This window comes from Glandiceps talaboti, chromosome 3, assembly GCF_964340395.1.
Source record: "Glandiceps talaboti chromosome 3, keGlaTala1.1, whole genome shotgun sequence".
NCBI classification, from domain to species: Eukaryota; Metazoa; Hemichordata; class Enteropneusta; family Spengelidae; genus Glandiceps; species Glandiceps talaboti.
Window position 1 is genome coordinate 26040880 of NC_135551.1, and position 19059 is coordinate 26059938.

The following is a 19059-nucleotide window of genomic DNA, read 5'->3' on the forward strand; positions in this document are numbered from 1 at the left end:
TATAGGGGTGTTCGTAGACTTTCGACAGTCGTCCTGACTTCTTTAGTTGGTGAATTAGAATTAAAACATGACAAGAAGCTGTATTGTAATATTTGTATGCATATTATGTATGTACACATTCCGGACGAAGTCAATTAGATTATATCGCTGAGTTCTATTCAATTCTCTGAACGCGCTGTGTAGTGTAGATTGCTTATGGATTATTAGATGATAAATATGTTCTCAGAATTAGAATAGATAAAACAATGTTCTGGGAGTTTTTTTAAAGGAATACGACAAAATATCATCCGGGACTGAATACAACAAGTTAGACAGACTGCTTGGTCTTCTCTAAGTTCATCTACCATAATTATCATCCGTTATCAAACCGAATAAGAATTATAAACAAATATGATAACTAAATTTGCCTTGCAATAATAGCAACGTAGAAGATATCATTTCTGTTTAATTTGTCCATTTTATCATGACGTCAGAATTAAATATTTACCTCGTTACTTTTATAATATACCTTCTTATGATAATTTTTTTTGTCTCTTTTGCAAATTCAAAGTATTATTTCAATTAGAAATTTAGCCAAATATATGTTTTTGCTACAAAAAAGGGACAACAAAGTTAATCCAACATAAAACAAACAAAAACTGACTAAGTGCATATAACAAGCACATATGTATGTTTTCTGTGATCAATTTATTTTCTTTAATTTATTTAAGCCCTCAAACTATTTCTTCCCTCGGTTATGATGTAATAGTTTAAGACAGGTGGCCTACAGTATTGCAATAAAGATTATTATTATAACTAAATGACAAGTAAGCCATTATATCATCTTACCTTATAAAGTGGAAATGAATACTTTCGTGTAATTTGCACTTAGTACTACGCCCATCGTGAGAAGATGCGATTGATTGGCAGGGAGAGTGAAATCCTTAAAATGAACAAAGATGCACTGCGCATGGCACGTGAGGTTGCTGACGAAACTGGGACTCTAATGGCGGGAAACATCTGCAACACGAATATCTACAGTCCAACTAACAGTGCTGACAAGAACCGAAGGATCAAGGATATGTTTAAGGTAGACTGCATATATTTAATTTTATCATTTTCTTCTCTTATTGTTTTTTTTTGAACTTCTGTATTAGTAGATTGCACTAGCTAGAGTATTATTTTTTTTATCAGACAACTAACAATGTATTCACTGAATATTACTGAATATAAAAGAGGTCTTCAAGTATTATAGTAATAGGTTGAAACCATTATTAATGGGGGTGCTGGATACGGACCCCAAAATCAGTTACCCAATACGTTTACCAACAGGTGATTCAATGATATGCAGGGTGTACCATATTTCGAGTCATTATACTGAACAAAACAGTTTTTGAAAACAAACACATTCCAGTTGCCGCTACTGCAGCTGTAAGTCAGACTTGAAGAACTTATCGTTTGCTACTTCTAGGAACAAATTACATGGGCAGTTGATGCCGGAGTAGACTACATCTTGGGAGAAACGTTTCTGTATTTCGGAGAGGCAATGATTGCATTAGAAGCCATCAAGGAGGCAGGAAATGGTATGTGCAGATGGTAGATATACACGTATCTCACATGTAAACATATCGTAGATGTAGACAAATTTGGGAGGGAGGGAGGGAGGGAGGGAGGGAGGGAGGGAGAGAGAGAGAGAGAGAGAGAGAGAGAGGGAGAGAGAGAGAGAGAGAGAGGGGAGGGAGAGAGGGAGAGAGAGAGAGAGAGAGGGGAGGGAGAGAGAGAGAGAGAGAGAGAGGGGAGGGAGAGAGAGGGAAGGGAGGGAGAAAATTTCCGTACTATGTTAACAGTTTTGATTTGTTGTCATTTCAAACATCTTTCGATTCTATATATATTTTTATTTCTAGGCATACCTGCAGTCATTACTCTGGCACCTATTGCTGTTGAGATTATAGATGATAAATACTGCACGTCAGATCGCGTACCATATGGCGAAGCTCTCGAAAAGCTGCACAATGAGGGCGCTGTTGTGGTTGGGTTGAACTGTGGTCGTGGACCAGCTACAACGATTCCTATCTTGGAAGAAATCCGAGCCACATATAAGGTATTCTTGACATATCTTTTGCCACTTCCGATTGAAATTTCAACAAAGTTTCATTTTACATCATAGAAGATGAATAATACAGCATTCATAAAATGTTTATGTTATTCTTTCTTATAGGCGACAGCGACGTATTTACATGGCTACATAGTTTTTAGTTACACGTGGAGGGCATCATAATGTATAGACTGTATATAAGATATTACTATTAGTCTATATGGTTGTATGATATCATTATTTTCCTTTACAGGGACCCCTTGCTGCAGTACCTCTACCATTCAGAACAACTGAACAACAACCTTCCTTTTTGCATTTGACTGATCCAAAGAATGGTAAATATTAGAGTATTGTATTGTACTGTGTTGCACTGCACTGTACTGTACTGTACTGCACTGTGCTGTATTGTACTGTACTGCACTGTAATATATTGTACTGTACTGTACTGTACTGTACTGTAATGTACTGTATTGTACTGTACTGTACTGTATTGTATTGTATTGTATTGTACTGTGTTGCACTGCATTGTACTGTACTGTACTGTACTGTAATATATTGTATTGTACTGTACTGTACTGTAATGTACTGTACTGATATATATTGTACTGTATTGTAATATATTGTACTGTACTGTACTGCACTGTATTGTACTGTACTGTACTGTACTGCACTGTATTGTACTGTACTGTACTGTACTGAACTGTAATGTACTGTACTGATATATATTGTACTGTATTGTAATATATTGTACTGTACTGCATTGTACTGTACTGTACTGTACTGTACTGTACTGTATTGTATTGTACTGTACTGTACTGTACTGTACTGTACTGATATATATTGTACTGTATTGTAATATATTGTACTGTACTGTACTGTATTGTACTGTACTGTACTGTACTGCACTGTATTGTATTGTACTGTACTGTATTGTATTGTACTGTACTGTACTGTACTGTACTGTACTGATATATATTGTACTGTATTGTAATATATTGTACTGTACTGTACTGTATTGTACTGTACTGTACTGTACTGCACTGTATTGTATTGTACTGTACTGTACTGTACTGTACTGTACTGTACTGTACTGTACTGTACTGTACTGTACTGTACTGATATATATTGTACTGTATTGTAATATATTGTACTGTACTGTACTGTACTGTACTGTACTGTACTGTACTGTACATATATATTGTACTGTATTGTAATATATTGTACTGTACTGTACTGTACTGTACTGTACTGTACTGTACTGTATTGCACTATACATATAGATGTCGTCAATTCTTGAAAGTAGTGAAAACCTTGTCTGAAACAGAAATATAACTCGGACGCGCCGAAATGTAACCTTCTTAGTAATCTTGTTACATTTTCTCCTATAGTTGGAAACAGTTTATGTTTTCATCTTTGTATTTTCTCACTGGTACAGATTCACCTAAAGGTAGTTTACGCCACGAAAATGTAGCAATGATGGCAAGCTTTATTTTACGCCAAAATATAATAATGTAGCAATTATACTTTTGTCGCACTAGACAATGATGAAATGTAGCAACGTTAAGATTGTTGACGAGTAAGACGATATTTTGTTTCAGTGACAGGTTGTTATTGTTTATCTAATGTAATAGTTATACCACACTGATGTTTTACAGGTGAAATGTTATTCCCAACCAACCTAGAAGTTGCTTCCTGCTCAAGAACTGACATAGCAGAGTTTGGAGATAAATGTAAAGAGTTAGATATTCAGTACGTTGGTATATGTTGTGGTAACGAGGCTTGTCTGACACGTACACTAGCAGAGCAGCTTGGTCGTGTAACTCCTGCCAGCCGTTTTAGTCCAGAGATGTCGAAGCACTGCGTCTTTGGTACTGATGATGCTGTCGACAAACAGAATAAAGAACACGTACGAGACATCATTGACAAAATGAAGAGTGGCTCATCTTGATAAAAGTATACGTAGGATATGGGTTCTTGACAGAATGGCAACACAGGTCTAAAGTTGAGATTACCAATTAGGAAAACCATACGACGGTCTACTAAAAACTCTAAAGTTACACCAAGTTTTTCTGCTTAAAACACTTGTATAGGTTACAGTTTTGGCAAGGAAAGTTTCAATTACATTCATCTGATTGGATAAAAAATATGATTGGCTACGAAGTCTAGAAATGTCTGAGGTTGCGTAACCTATATTATGTACGTGTACGTGAGTCTAATACATGATGTGGCACGGAATAAGTATTATTGGTAAACTGTATACAATGCAGTGGAATAATATATACGTATTGCCTGGATATGAGGGCACTAGTAGACGTCTATTACTCCGAGGGTTTTTATACAGCCGCAACTACTAATATTTCAAAGCGGGCAGAAATAGTCGCCGCATACACAGAACGAGGGGTTATATTATCAACTAATGCCCGAATAACAGGCAATCAGTGCACATCATATTCTCAGGCACATATTCCATAATGAAAACAAATCATCGGTAGAAATCCCGTGCTACATAAAAAGTGCCCTATGGAAAATAGATTAATAATAGCACCCACTCTATGCAAATTAAGGTCAGTTATGAGTAACAAGTCCACACCACGTGATACGATCTAACCCATTCATTGAGGGCTGTATGAAAGCGATTTGTCATTTTAAAATTCTGTAAATAAACCATGCAGAGGTACTATATTGAAGAATGCTGTCAGTCGTGGTTTCACTTTTTGGAATGTGAATATTTCTTGACCGTCAAATGCACACTTTGTAAAACACCAAGCTGAGATAATGATACAAATAACTTATGAATTGAAGTGATCATTGTAACTAAGTAATCTATGAAATAGAAGTAAAACGTATATTTTTCTTTATAGCTTTATCAAATTACAAGAGAAATTAATAACATTTGCAGCTTCACACTTTATGCACCTCCTAAGATACCAAAACGCGTTCAAACGTACCTAGCAATTGGTCAGAGCTGTAACCAATAGTTACAGCTTTCCTAGAGTTACAGTATGTGATATAAAAGTGCGACTAGTATAATAACAAAACTTGATTTTTTTGGTACCAATAAGGAAAACGCTTCGGATTGCAAGCTTCTTTCTGTGTACTCGACCAGTTTATTTGTATCACACTACATCTACTCTAATTTTCATCTAAAAGACCGTTAATTGTGTATGTGTATTTTGCATATTCATGTTAGTCGAAAACTGGGTCTCAGTTCTTCTCTAGCATAATACTATGCATTATTCAACTGTTGCCTATTTACGCTCAACGCATGCGCATTGACTCGGAGCAATGCCCGAAGTTTGTTAGGTTGTAAAACTTATGCACTCAGAATCACAAGACTTAATTTCATGTTACAATGTAATGTGATAGTTTAACGCCAGATAAAAATAGGAAAATATATTCTCTTCTTACAGCATACTATTCAAACTAAAGACCTACGTCACTATTCCCGGACCCCCCCCCCCCCCCCCCACCCAATGTGCGGTAGTACATTTACCTTGCGACAGTTTATAGTAAATAAAACACATGACTCAGTTTGAAAGGTCACACATGCATACACTGCGTGGGACAAATATTTGTAAAGCCGTGTAAGCAACTCGTGCGGACTCAAGGTGAGTTGTTCAATATAGCATACATGTAAGTGAAAAAAAGTATTGAAATATTGCAAAGAACTTTTCGAGATCTAACGTCATATAAAGTTCAATGTGCAAACTATGTTTAATAGGTACAGTTAATCTATTATTCAATCCTTGACAACCAATGAAATCAAATAACTCGTATTATAGGTATGGACCCTAGGTTTCTACACTAAGGGAAAACGGGATTGTTTGATATTGATTACATCAACCTATTGTGAATATCTACTGACTTCTAATTTAACTCAAAACTGTGTGGGCATCTGTGGGAAAGGATTTCGTCAAAGTCATTTCGCTTAATGTTATTTTCATTCAATTCTAACTACTGTATGTAATGACACATTTACGCCAGTTCATGCATTGTAGTAAGTTCAATGACATGACCCCATCCAGTATCAACTCTTGGTGTTGTCCTCCTATACCGAAGGTCACATTGCGAGTTAGTAAATTGAATGTTCTGACAGCGTGCGTTAGATACAGGGAATTCATAAATATAGTTTAGTCTAGATAGCAGTACAACAGTTTGATATCTACCAATCAACGTTCAACAGATAAAAAAGATAAAATTTTCACCTGTTTCAGATGAAATCCAAGTGTCCCCTATAAATATGAAGTGTGTTTGTATTATAAGAATTCGTGTTCAAACAATATTTGCAGTATTTACAAAATAATGTCAATACTGAATATTATAACTTCATCAATTGATATGTATTTCATGAGGTCAAGGACATCCCCCGATATATAAACACGGTGTATGCTTCCGGTGGACATTTTAAGTTTCTTTCTTCTTTATATTTCTGAATATGTGATTTTAATTTTGGTCAAAAAGTGATGAAATCAGGCTATTATTTCTTTCAGCTAATACGCAAATCGCCCTACTACATTGTCTGTATATCAACGAATCAATCACTGCTAGTGCATGAGTCGATGATAGAAATGTGATAATGCCTGTCACTCAAATCTAGACGCCACTTTGCGATGTCAGCGATATGCCATTTCTCTTTAAAATGGGGTCGCGGTTTGCTATAAAACACCACACAAAGTAAAGTAGTTATTCATTCCCATCACACATCTATAAATAACATAGTCACCTGAGTATTGTACATGTATGCCAATCACTTCCCACTCAAGGTTATACGAAAACCAGTCAACTCTTATAGTAGTTATAACTTATATGACATATACTTCATACAAATCCTATTATTCCAGACATTAGTGTTATAAGAATCTACAGGCTTCTAGGTAGGAAACTTCTTTCGTCACATCTTTCCTTAAGTTGACCTTAAGAACTCCTTGTTTTAAAAAGTAATTGTATTGCGTACCCAATGCACAGGGGTCGGATACTACCCTTTCAGAAAAGTGTATAAATTCACTCCATTCTATGGCTGTATTTTTCTCAGTTACAATACATTTTTATTTCTATTCTCTGCGGCGATAGCTCTGTTGTAGTAAGTTAAACGCGTAGATGTATATCGTCGAGTTGTTAATGACATGCACTTTATAAATCTCTCTAGTCTCAGACATATCAAAGTGAATGGTGGATTTAGATCTCTCCCCGGGAAATCAAAAGTTTAGGTTGAATTTGACACTGAATATGAACATTAATTAACTGATGAGCTAGCTATCGCTGGGATATAACACAAAGTATCAATTATACTTGCTGCATCCCATGGTGGCATGTAATTATAAGTCTACTGAAGTTGTTACAGTATCAACCGATTTTTGCAAAACTTGAAGGAGACAATAATTTATGGGTCAAAGAGTATATATATTACAAACAAGCAAACAAACAAACAAACAAACAAAAACATTATTTTTATAAGCTTAAGCTATAATATATTTGTTGTGATTTTATTACAGGGTACATTCAACTCTAAGGAAGATCTACTTGTACAACTCAATATGTCAAGGTCAAAGGTCAAGGGTCAGTATCAGTGCTAATTAATTACTTCAATTCGTTGTCAAAACACTGTTTTAATAAACCATATACTCTTTCATTATCTCCTCACCACACACACACACACACACACACACACACACCACCACCACCACCACCACCACCACCACCACCACCACCACCACCGCCGCCGCCGCCACCACCACCACCACCACCACCACCACCACCACCATCACCACCACCACCACCACCACCACCACCACCACCACACAACCATACATTCGGTACATCACAAAAGAGCGTACTCTTTGGGTAATAATAAGTGTCAGATCGGTAGGCTGTAACAGCAATTTATGTTGTTGTATTTGCTTGAAGTTGTGAGCATCAAAATTAATCTGTAACGACATTCGTACCACACTGTCAGCTCCCAAACACTCTATTGTGGATGAAAAGTGGGAATACTTTCATATGCATTTTTCATAAATTCTCTCAGGATTACTTGAACGCATCAAAGATGGGGATAAAATCGTCGTCGCCGAAGGATATATCTTTCTATTTGAGCGAAGAGGTTATCTGAAAGCTGGTCCCTTTGTACCTGAAGTCATACTGGACCATCCCGAACTAGTTAGGATTGCATATCAGGAGTTTGTACATGCCGGAAGTGACGTTGTGTTGGCATTTACGGTGAGTTTATGTTTATATGGTACTTTAGTAATCAGTATGTTGTTGTTTCTTTCACAAGAAAACATCACCGAATATGTGTAATTTATAGAGGTAGCCGTTTAGTCATGCCCAAGTTCATCTATAGCTTTAATATCATCCATTGCCCAATAAAATATTGAAATAGTACAGTAAAATCATTACATCATCTCACCATATAAAAAAGAATATTGTCGTGTAATTTTTACTCAGTACTACGCCCATCGTGAGAAGATGCGATTGATTGGCAGGGAGAGTGAAATCCTTAAAATGAACAAAGATGCACTGCGCATGGCACGTGATGTTGCTGACGAAACTGGAACTCTCATGGCGGGAAACATCTGCAACACCAATATCTACGCTCCAACTAACAGTGCTGAGAAGAACCAAATGATCAAGGATATGTTTAAGGTAAACCACGGTGGCATATTCATCCCTAAACTTTTCCTTGAACTTATACATGTGTGATAGTATCACAGTTTTAGATTGGAAGGCGCCCACATAATTTTACACATTCGGATTGTGAATGTAACTTTTGCCAGTTTACGCGTTATCAAAAATGCAATAACATTTCTTCTGCTGTAGGAACAAATTGAATGGGCAGTTGATGCTGGAGCAGACTACATCTTGGGGGAAACATTTTTACATTTTGGCGAGGCAATGATTGCGTTAGAAGCCATCAAAGAGGCTGGAAAAGGTGTGTACAGAGTACATGTTAGGACTCGGAATATATTATTAGTTTATTATAACAGATAATACAAGGCACGAAATTGTATGGTAGGTAAGTCTGGAAGTTTGAATGAATTTGATTTAGAGAGAGGGAGGGAGGGAGAGCGGGGGAGAGAGAGAGAGAGAGAGAGAGAGAGAGAGAGAGAGAGAGAGAGAGAGAGAGAGAGAGAGAGAGAGAGAGAGAGAGAGAGAGAGAGAGAGAGAGAGAGAGAGAGAGAGAGAGAGAGAGAGAGAGAGAGCTCCGAGAGAGAGAGAGGGGGGGTATGAAGACAGACAGACACACAGACAGACAGACAGACAGACAGACAGACAGACAGACAGACAGACAGACAGACAGACAGTGACATACGCAGAGACCGAGAAATCACTTTCGAATTATCATGAAAATCAGCAGGATATGATATGATTACAACAAATCTTTCGATTCATTATAATTTCATTTTTCAGGCAAACCGGCCGTCATTACTCTGTCACCTGTAGCGATTGAGAATATAGATGGAAAATACTGCACGTCGGATCGTGTACCGTTTGGCGAAGCTCTCGAAAAGCTACACAATGAGGGCGCTGCTGTGGTTGGGTTGAACTGTGGTCGTGGACCAGCTACGACGATTCCTATCTTGGAAGAAATCCGAGCCACATATAAGGTATTCTCGTCATACCCTTAACATCAAATGCTATATCTGACAGTTTAAATCAAACTTGTTTCATATCATAGAAGAGTATGCTACTTACCCTATCGTTTAATATTTTAGATTTCTAAATTTCATCATGTCTGTCTGAATATCATAAGTCTAAGATTACCCATAATACAATAGAAAGTACCTAGCGTGGTATTACTTGTTGTTTGCATAAACAAACGTGATCGTGTTAGATATACGAATATGTTGTGTATAAGTCGAAGAGAAACAACATGATTCCGGGGCATAACGTAATTACCAGAATAAAGGTGTTTCGCATAGTATAAGTTTCTATATGGCAACCATATATTATAGTTTATTCTTCTCATCGGCAACTTCGACTCATTTATACACATACGTGGTCTTCAGTTGATAACTTACATATTGAAACTCATCAGATGTTTCAACTGTGTATATTGATGTGATGGAATGTTTTCATTGTTTTCCTTTACAGGGACCCCTTGCTGCAGTACCACTGCCATTCAGAACAACTGAACAACAACCTTCCTTTATGCATTTGACTGATCCAAAGAATGGTACGTATTACTGCACTCCTTGCTGACTTCTTTTTAATATATACATATACATTTTTAAAGTTGGTGTCAGTTTCCGCATCCACTATCTCTTGCGAGACTTCACAATTTTCGCGACGTCTAACATATTCTCAACCAAACTTGATTTCTCCAACGAATTCAATTTTCAGGTGAAAGGTTATTCCCAACCAACCTAGAAGTTGCTTCCTGCTCAAGAACTGACATAGCAGAGTTTGGAGATAAATGTAAAGAATTAGATATTCAGTACATTGGTATATGTTGTGGTAACGAGGCTTGTCTGACACGTACACTAGCAGAGCAGCTTGGTCGTGTAACTCCTGCCAGCCGTTTTAGTCCAGAGATGTCGAAGCACTGCGTCTTTGGTACTGATGATGCTGTCGACAAACAGAATAAAGAACACGTACGAGGCATCATTGACAAAATGAAGAGTGGCTCATCTTAATGAAATACCACAGATGAACTCTCTACAATATATTTGTCCAGCCACCACATCATGTGACACTGAACATGTGTTACCGTTGCACGAAAAAGCAAATTACATGAATGAAATATTGCAGTCACTGTGGAATAATGTATTTAAGGGACTAAATAAACTGTGCACCTTGAAAGGAAAGCTATTGCGGTTTCACTTTTTTTTGCATGTTGTATAAGCTTAACAACAAACTGGCACAAGCTGAATTCTGAAGCTATTTGACTAGAGTGAACATTCTTATATAAAGCAATTCTGAATATACCTTATAAAGCTTATTGAAAATACATGTCTTTGAAGGCATGGAAATCGTATTCTGGTTCTGTTGGCATATTTACATAAAATAACAAAACGGCGAAGTTTTAGGAATGCGCAATAAAAGAAGTCATCGAATCATTTATGTATTACACCAGTGATAGTTAACTACATTGCAGAATTTAGAATTCTAATATGACGAATAGTTTTCTTTATTGAGAAATCTCTTTATTGCTAACAGGAGCGACACATTATGTTAAATAAACAAAGTTAGAAGTGTCACACTTAATGCACCTTCTGAAACAAAACTCGTATATTGCTGAGGCAGGGTGTGAGAACAAAGCCAATCTGCAAAACATTGCTTATAATAAAGGCATTGCCCCAGAATCGTCAGAATTCCCCTTCCACGTCTCATTCATAATGTTCATATCTCTATTATAAATACATAAAGGTCACGTGACAAATACAGGATTGCTTATAAATATGACTTTTCTGGGTGACCCAAACATTTCGAAATGCGGCTAAGATAAACCCACTACTACATTCTATATTTTGTTCCACCTTAAAATGAGAACACAGGGGTTTTTAACACAATACTCTGGTGTTTGGTGTAGTATATTTGTAAAAAGAAATCAAAAATAAATTCCACTTGTACATAATACTCATATGTTTCATTTATTTCAACATGGCACATTTTCCTTTTGCACTTCTGAAAAAAGGGTAAGGCATAAGAATAGACAGATATGCTTATTTGTTTGTTTGTTTGTTTGTTTGTTTGTTTGTAAAACGGTTCCAGGGATCCCTGGTCAGATTAGCCTGGGGAAGGGCGATAATGAGGGCGGAACAACATGGCGTATCGCATAGTCTAATTCATGTGAACTCGTAGTTCGGTACATTGACGTCAAAGGTCATACACCGTGGCCAAACACATATCACCACTGTGTCGGTTTTCAAGATCATACATACTTATGTGTTGAACTGTCCCACGACCTCCGAGAGTCTGACCCTGACAAATTTTGATAATGTATATTATCGCCATCATGACAATGTTTACTTCTGTACTGGCAGACCGTAGGGCCATTCTTCAATTGAATTGAACGGTAAGACATCGCGTGACTGTACGTACATGCCCCGACTACTGAAAAGATCGAACCCTGACCTGACAAATTTATTTTATTGAGAAAGCATGACACATGTGACGTCTTTTACTACATAGTACGCATACCATCGAGTCCAGGTAGGTATTTCAAGTCATTAGTGTCGATTTCGTAGTCCATAATCAAAATTCTCCACCATATTAGTACATGTATATGTTGTGTTATGGCATAAATGTTTTGAAAGCTATTCTTAAATTATCTCTTAACAAATTGAGTTATGTTGTGTTCCGTTCTTGTGCCTATTATATGAGGTTACTCTGTTTTGAGTGCAACATATGACGTTTAGTGGCCTTATTTGGCGAGATTCAAGTTCTGTACGTCTCTTTCCAGGTAAACACAACGATAACGCTGTCCTCGAAATGTCAACTAAAGTCAAAGGTACGTGAGTTCCCATGACCTGCTGTGCAGGTTGATTGAGATGTTTTGAAAGCTGTGCAGACTACAGAAGGCAAGCTGGAATAATGCGCGCGACTGACCATCTACTGCAGTGATGCTTAAGTTATACACCACTGCTGACAAATATGTACATGTGTATCAATTCGCCATATTTTTTTTTACACATTTCTCTTGGGTAGATAGCTAGACACATAGACTAGACTAGACCGACGGACGGACGGATGAGCGGGTGGACAGATGGATAATGTATTGTATAAATATATTAGAAAGATAAATTTCAGAACGCCGTTTCAATTAATGTATTTTTCATACAGAACTACGATGTTAGTGCACTTTCGCCACAACCCAGGAGTGATTTGTAAAGAATATACAGAAATAAGCTGTAATAAACTTCATGTATGATGATTCAACGCAATCATATTTGTCGAGTGTTGTCTTCTGATATCGCATGTGTAATTCTTTGATATTCCTACCTTATAACTAATCGCTTTGTTACATGTCATAAACTCAATAAGAAATCCCAATTTTAATTCTTTTGTAATTCATTTTGTCTATTATTCGTCTAAGGATTGGTAGAGCGGGTTTCAAATGGAGAAAAGATCATAGTGGCCGAGGGATATATATTTCTCTTTGAGCGAAGGGGATACCTTAAAGCTGGTCCTTTTGTGCCGGAAGTCGTGCTAGAACACCCAGATCTTGTGAAAAATGCTTACCGCGAGTTTGCTCATGCCGGAAGTGACGTGGTGTTAGCCTTCACTGTGAGTAACCAAACATATATTTCCTTGAGGAAGAATGCATCTCGTAGACTAATCGGTTTGAAAAATTTTAAAGGAGCTCAAATCACACAAATATTTGCCTTGATATAAAAGTGTTATTGATGGTCAGTTTGAAAGTATCTTTAACTTTAACTAAAATAATTGGTTGTTTACGCTCACGTTTTCAAGGAAGTCTATTTTCCCATTGAGTTAGGGGCGAGACCAGTAGTTCAATGTAGGACAGAAAAACTAGTTCCTATACTACAAAAAATATTTCTTTTGATGGAATCTGTTTTGTACCCCTAAATACAAATATTTATTTTTAAAAAGGTCGTCATATCGTGGAATGGAAGAATTTTCGCAAAACGTATAGTCAATGTATGACACTAAATGAATTGAAGTGTCAAGTGTCTTTTGTCCTCACAACATACTGGCTTTATATTCATAGTACTACATACTACTACATACTACTACATACTGATTTTCAAATTGATTGTGCTGTCTGAAAAAAAAATCAATTTTTGGCCAATTCAGATAGAAGGGGGTGGTTGGTCTGAAGCCTAAGTAAAAAGAATTTAGATATTGATCCTTCAAGGGATTATTAATTATCAAAGTCTCTGATGGACATTTAGAATCGTAATTGTAATGGGATAATCTTTATTAAAATTAACAAAATTTCCTCATTGTTTCATTTTATTTTATTTGAGCTGAGAATGGGTTCGCGTTTTCTGAAAAAACAAATGGTCATAAGTTAGATCAGCAGCTTCATATATTTTTATTCTAAGTCGTACAAAAATATAAAGTGACAGCTACATAAACGCGTTAAATACACTCGTTTACATTGTTAAAATACCCACTCTCTTTCTGTCTGTATTTCTTAACTGTTGTATCTAGTTTTATGCTAATCGTGCGAAGATGCGATTGATTGGACGAGAGAACGACATCCAGAAAATGAACAACGATGCACTGCGCATGGCACGCGAAGTTGCCGACGAAACTGGTACCCTAATGGCGGGAAACATCTCTAATTCAAATATCTACACACCGACCAACAGTGCAGAGAAGAATGATACGATAAGAGACATGTTTAAAGTAAGTTGACTTTAAAATGTCATGAAAATAATTAACCAAAAGGTGGACTTAAGGAAATATTGTTGTATTTATTGATTTTAAGGGTATAATTATAAAATTGGTGACAAACGAAAACAGGGTTTCCCTTTTAGAGAGAAACTCAGTTAGTACTCTCTCACAAGTCTTACGGTTGAGTTGTACTCGAACGAAATACGAGACAACATTTTCACAGTCACCTATTCGTTCAAATTTGACTAAACGAAACATGTTGGTCAATAATATCTAAATAATTGGAAAATACAAATTATTTTTAATGATACTGCAGATGTTTGGTGATATTTTAGAATTAAAATGGTGAATTGAAGACGTTGCAAATATCTAAAATTCTTTAGCTACACGTTCTGCGAATGTTTGGTTTGTACGTGCTGTAATTGAGAACGTATTCCCTTTCCAAGGAACAAATCGAATGGGCTGTTGACGCCGGATCAGACTTCATCTTAGCAGAGACGTTCATGCATCTTGGCGAGGCTGAAATGGCGTTGAAAGTCGCACAGAAATTTGGAAAAGGTGTGCATCAATTTTTTGCTTTCATGGCAATATTAATGTTGTGCATTTGATGTAATCAGAGAGAGAGAGAGAGAGAGAGAGAGAGAGAGAGAGAGAGAGAGAGAGAGAGAGAGAGAGAGAGAGAGAGAGAGAGAGAGAGAGAGAGAGAGAGAGAGAGAGAGAGAGAGAGAGAGAGAGAGAGAGAGAGAGAGTGAGTGAGTGAGTGAGAGAGAGAGAGTGAGTGAGTGAGTGAGTGAGTGAGTGAGAGAGAGAGAGATAGAGAGAGGGAGAGAGAGTACTTTATACAATTTCTTGCATATCTTGCATGTCTAAGTTAATCAAGAAGAGTAACTGTCCTTTCTATTTCCATTTTCGATATGCTGTAATCATTCATACGTGATATCTTGTATTTTTACATCTCAAGATTTGCCCGTTGTCGTGACCATGTCAGCATTCGCAACGGAAATAATAGATGGCCAATATTGTACAAGTGACAAGGTTCCTTTTGGTGAAGCTTGTCAGAAGCTGTATGATGCAGGTGCAACTGTGGTTGGTCTTAATTGTGCTTTTGGGCCAGAAACAATGGTTGTGGCTTTGCAACAGATTAGGCAGACATATAATGTAAGTTTTGAAGTTTAATGAAAAAACTCTCACCATTTTTGCTATGGTAATTATAACATGGTTTTGGAAAAAAATTTAAATCTGACATTTGCCAAACTGTGTAAAAGTGACACATACCCATACCTTTCATGTAGGCCTGGCTTAAGGGCTTTCCCAAAGTTCCATGATCCAATGGTATCATATCACACAAATTGGCTGTAGTGGTTATCATGGCGACCAAAACCAAGTAAAATTGAAATGTACAATGTAAAACCCTTTTTGTCAAAAAATGAATCAAATAGGCATATAGATTGCAGGTTGCCGTGGATTATCGTGAATAACGATTTTTTTGTGAATGAAGAATCTTTAGAAATGTCTTATAAGGTTACCATTGTAGCTAGAATATGATGCCTGTAAATATTCAGCGTTTGTGGAGTTTTGTCCTGTAATGAACACCCTCCACTTTGTCATGTTCTACTACCCTCACAGTCCAGCACAAGTGAAAGTAACTTGCTATACACCAAGTTGTTGTTGAGAGAGAAAGCAAAAGTGGGCGCGCACTGTTAAGTACTGAAAAGGTAGTTTACAATGAGCAATATTTTTTAAAAGCCAGTTTTATCTATTCTAGGGACCTCTGGCTGCCGTGCCAGTACCTTTCAGAACAACAGACAAGGAACCTTCGTTCTCAACATTAACCGACCCTATAAACGGTAAATATTTCGATAAAATGTTACAGTTTTACAGACATTGTTGCATGATTATGAATGATGAGAATTGTAGATATATAAGCATGGGTATCTTTAATTACCATCAGGACGCGTAGCAAGAACTTTTCATGCATGATAAACATATTTGCCGCCATCTTTATATGGAAACCCAGTAACGAACTACGTTATTGGGCAATGGTTTGTCTAATAAGCCAAGCAAATATATAAGGAGAATTTATGATGTTTTATTGACTGATCTGAAACAACATCCCAGATGTAACAGTTTGGTGTCATCAGTAAAAAATCTTTTAGCTGAGTTGGGAGTGACGTATGCATAATTGAGTAGAGGAGGCGATCAGGCTAAAAAATGTAAACATGTACCAAGAAGGTCAATTCAGGCAAAATAACGAAGGTAAAATAGCAATGAACATCTACATCGGAATTTAATCAGATTGGGGGTGGGGGGATGAGTTTAAATTATTGGCTTTAATTAAGCAGTGACTATCTGACAACTATATGCAAAATTGGAACAGTAGATTGAACGATTCATCCAGAGCAAGACTATATAGACATTTGATACTTTTAATTTCAAACCGTATTGAGACATTTGCGTCTATTACAAAATTTAGACATGCTCTCACTAGATTAAGAGTTTCGTCACATCCTCTGAAATCGAGGTTGGCCGTTGGACCAGGCCGAGAACGTCACCTGCTGATAGGGTGTACAGCAACTTTGGGGTTATTGAAGATGAGTTTCATTTCGTTTTAGTGTGTATAAAATTTGGTCTGCTCAGGGATACGTACATACCACGATATTACTGGACTCACGCAAATATGTTCAAATTTATCGATCTGATGTCCTCTGACAAGACTTCCATTATACGACGACTAAGCCTTTATATTTACAAGGCACTCATGATTAGGCACAATGGCCAATAATTGCCACTGGTGGCGTGTTAACATGTTAACATGTAATCACAAATTTGTATCTTCTCCACTAAGTTATGTAACCAATGTATAGTTATTGTCTATTTATTCTTGACTTGTTAGCTCATGGGTCAGTTGACCTGATGCAATAAACCTATATATATGTATATCTATTGCAACCAATCAGATCGGCTATGCTGCATAAACGAGCATCCTCCCCTCAGTATCTTTAGGGTTTTCATAAAGAAAAAAATAAAAATAAAACGTCGATCGTTCAAAATTGGATGGAAATTTCACCAAAAACCTTACTACGCATTTCTTATGTGTAATCTAAAGTAACAATTGATACCAATACGTATTGTGATATTAACTATTTCGATCGAATGAAAATCTTTACAAAATATCAACAGCTTATGTCGTCAAGCACACCACTAATTCATTGAAAGGGATTTTCTAAATGTGCTGTTCTACTTCATTTTATTGTATATATATATGTTTTACTTTTAGGTGAGGCGTTATTTCCAACCAATCTTGAAGTCGTCTCGTGCTCAAGAACAGACATAGAGAATTTCGCCGAGAAGTGTAAAAAGCTAAATGTCCAGTTTATCGGCTTGTGCTGCGGTAACGAGGCTTGTCTGACACGTACACTAGCAGAGCAGCTTGGTCGTGTAACTCCTGCCAGCCGTTTTAGTCCAGAGATGTCGAAGCACTGCGTCTTTGGTACTGATGATGCTGTCGACAAACAGAATAAAGAACACGTACGAGGCATCATTGACAAAATGAAGAGTGGCTCATCTTAATGAAATACCACAGATGAACTCTCTACCATATATTTGTCCAGCCACCACATCATGTGACACTGAACAGGTGACACTGAACAGGTGTTACCGTTGCACGAAAAAGCAAATTACATGAAATATTGCAGTCACTGTGGAATAATGTAACTAATTAAAGGGACTAAATGAACTGCACCTTTAGAGGAAAGCTATTATTGTTTCACTTTTTCTGCAATGCTTAAATGATAGATTTGAAACATTACCTGCCTATAATAGAAAATTGATAACGACAAAAAGTACCCAAAAACACGGACTAGGAACTTCTAGAGAACACAACAAATGATCTAGAACAAATTGGCATACATACATGCGTGAGTGTGTGCGTGTGTGTGTATGTATGTATGTATGTATGTATGTATGTATGTATGTATGTATGTATGTATGTATGTATGTATGTATGTATGTATGTATGTATGTATGTATGTATGTATGTATGTATGTATGTATGCATTTATGCATGCATGCATGCATGTATGTGTGTGTGTATGTATGTATGTATGTATGTGTGTATGTATGTATGTATGTATGTATGTATGTGTGTGTATGTATGTATGTATGTATGTATGTATGTGTGTGTATGTAGGTATGTATGTATGTGTGTATGTATGTATGTATGTATGTATGTATGTATGTATGTATGTATGTATGTATGTATGTATGTATGTGTGTGTACGTGCGTGAGTGCGTGCGTACTACATACATACATACATACATACATACATACATACATACATACATACATACATACATACATACATACATACATACATACATACATACATGCATGCATGCATACATATATACATACATACACACATACATACATACATACATACATACATCAAACATGTTGTCAATCATTTTCACAAGGCCATATGCAAAACAGTTTCGCAGCGATAACACATAATATTTGCACGATGAACACTATACGCTGGGCATGTGGCACTGCGCCAGTCGGAAACCGAACTACTATTCAGCGAAACACAAAATCAATTGATCATTTTGCTAAAAATGCTATCTGAATTGACAGCTTACTTCGAACATGATTACTGTATATAACACGACTATATTATGTCTTG

General features: G+C 36.8%; 3 protein-coding genes across 5 annotated transcripts in view; all 3 read left to right on the forward strand.

Annotated features, from left to right (window-relative positions):
• Positions 1-4758, forward strand: part of LOC144432550 (betaine--homocysteine S-methyltransferase 1-like) — a 7888-nt gene extending 3130 nt beyond the window's left edge. The window contains exons 4-8 of the mRNA XM_078120788.1: positions 872-1069; positions 1451-1562; positions 1884-2080; positions 2328-2409; positions 3730-4758. Of these exons, the coding sequence (XP_077976914.1) occupies positions 872-1069; positions 1451-1562; positions 1884-2080; positions 2328-2409; positions 3730-4022 (882 nt within the window). The 3' untranslated portion in view covers positions 4023-4758. The remainder of the gene's footprint in view (positions 1-871; positions 1070-1450; positions 1563-1883; positions 2081-2327; positions 2410-3729) is intronic.
• A 601-nt stretch (positions 4759-5359) lies between these two features.
• Positions 5360-10800, forward strand: LOC144433290 (betaine--homocysteine S-methyltransferase 1-like). The gene is made up of 8 exons (XM_078121596.1): positions 5360-5368; positions 7567-7630; positions 8097-8287; positions 8516-8713; positions 8888-8999; positions 9479-9675; positions 10163-10244; positions 10412-10800. Exons 1-8 carry the CDS (start codon positions 5360-5362, stop codon positions 10702-10704), a joined length of 1146 nt encoding a protein of 381 aa, XP_077977722.1. The 3' UTR covers positions 10705-10800.
• Positions 10801-11939: 1139 nt separating this feature from the next.
• On the forward strand, positions 11940-18291 carry LOC144432588 (betaine--homocysteine S-methyltransferase 1-like). 3 transcript variants are annotated; one of them, XM_078120832.1, is made up of 8 exons: positions 11940-12223; positions 12474-12521; positions 13107-13297; positions 14189-14386; positions 14821-14932; positions 15336-15532; positions 16140-16221; positions 17652-18291. In XM_078120832.1, the coding sequence occupies exons 2-8, from the start codon at positions 12503-12505 to the stop codon at positions 17942-17944; spliced, it is 1092 nt and encodes a 363-aa protein (XP_077976958.1). In that variant the 5' UTR covers positions 11940-12223; positions 12474-12502; the 3' UTR covers positions 17945-18291. The 3 variants fall into 3 exon arrangements, with proteins under 3 accessions (XP_077976958.1, XP_077976960.1, XP_077976957.1); XM_078120834.1 differs by lacking the exon at positions 11940-12223 and adding an exon at positions 12245-12292; XM_078120831.1 differs by lacking the exon at positions 11940-12223 and having other exon boundaries at positions 12302-12521.
• Positions 18292-19059: the final 768 nt, after the last annotated feature.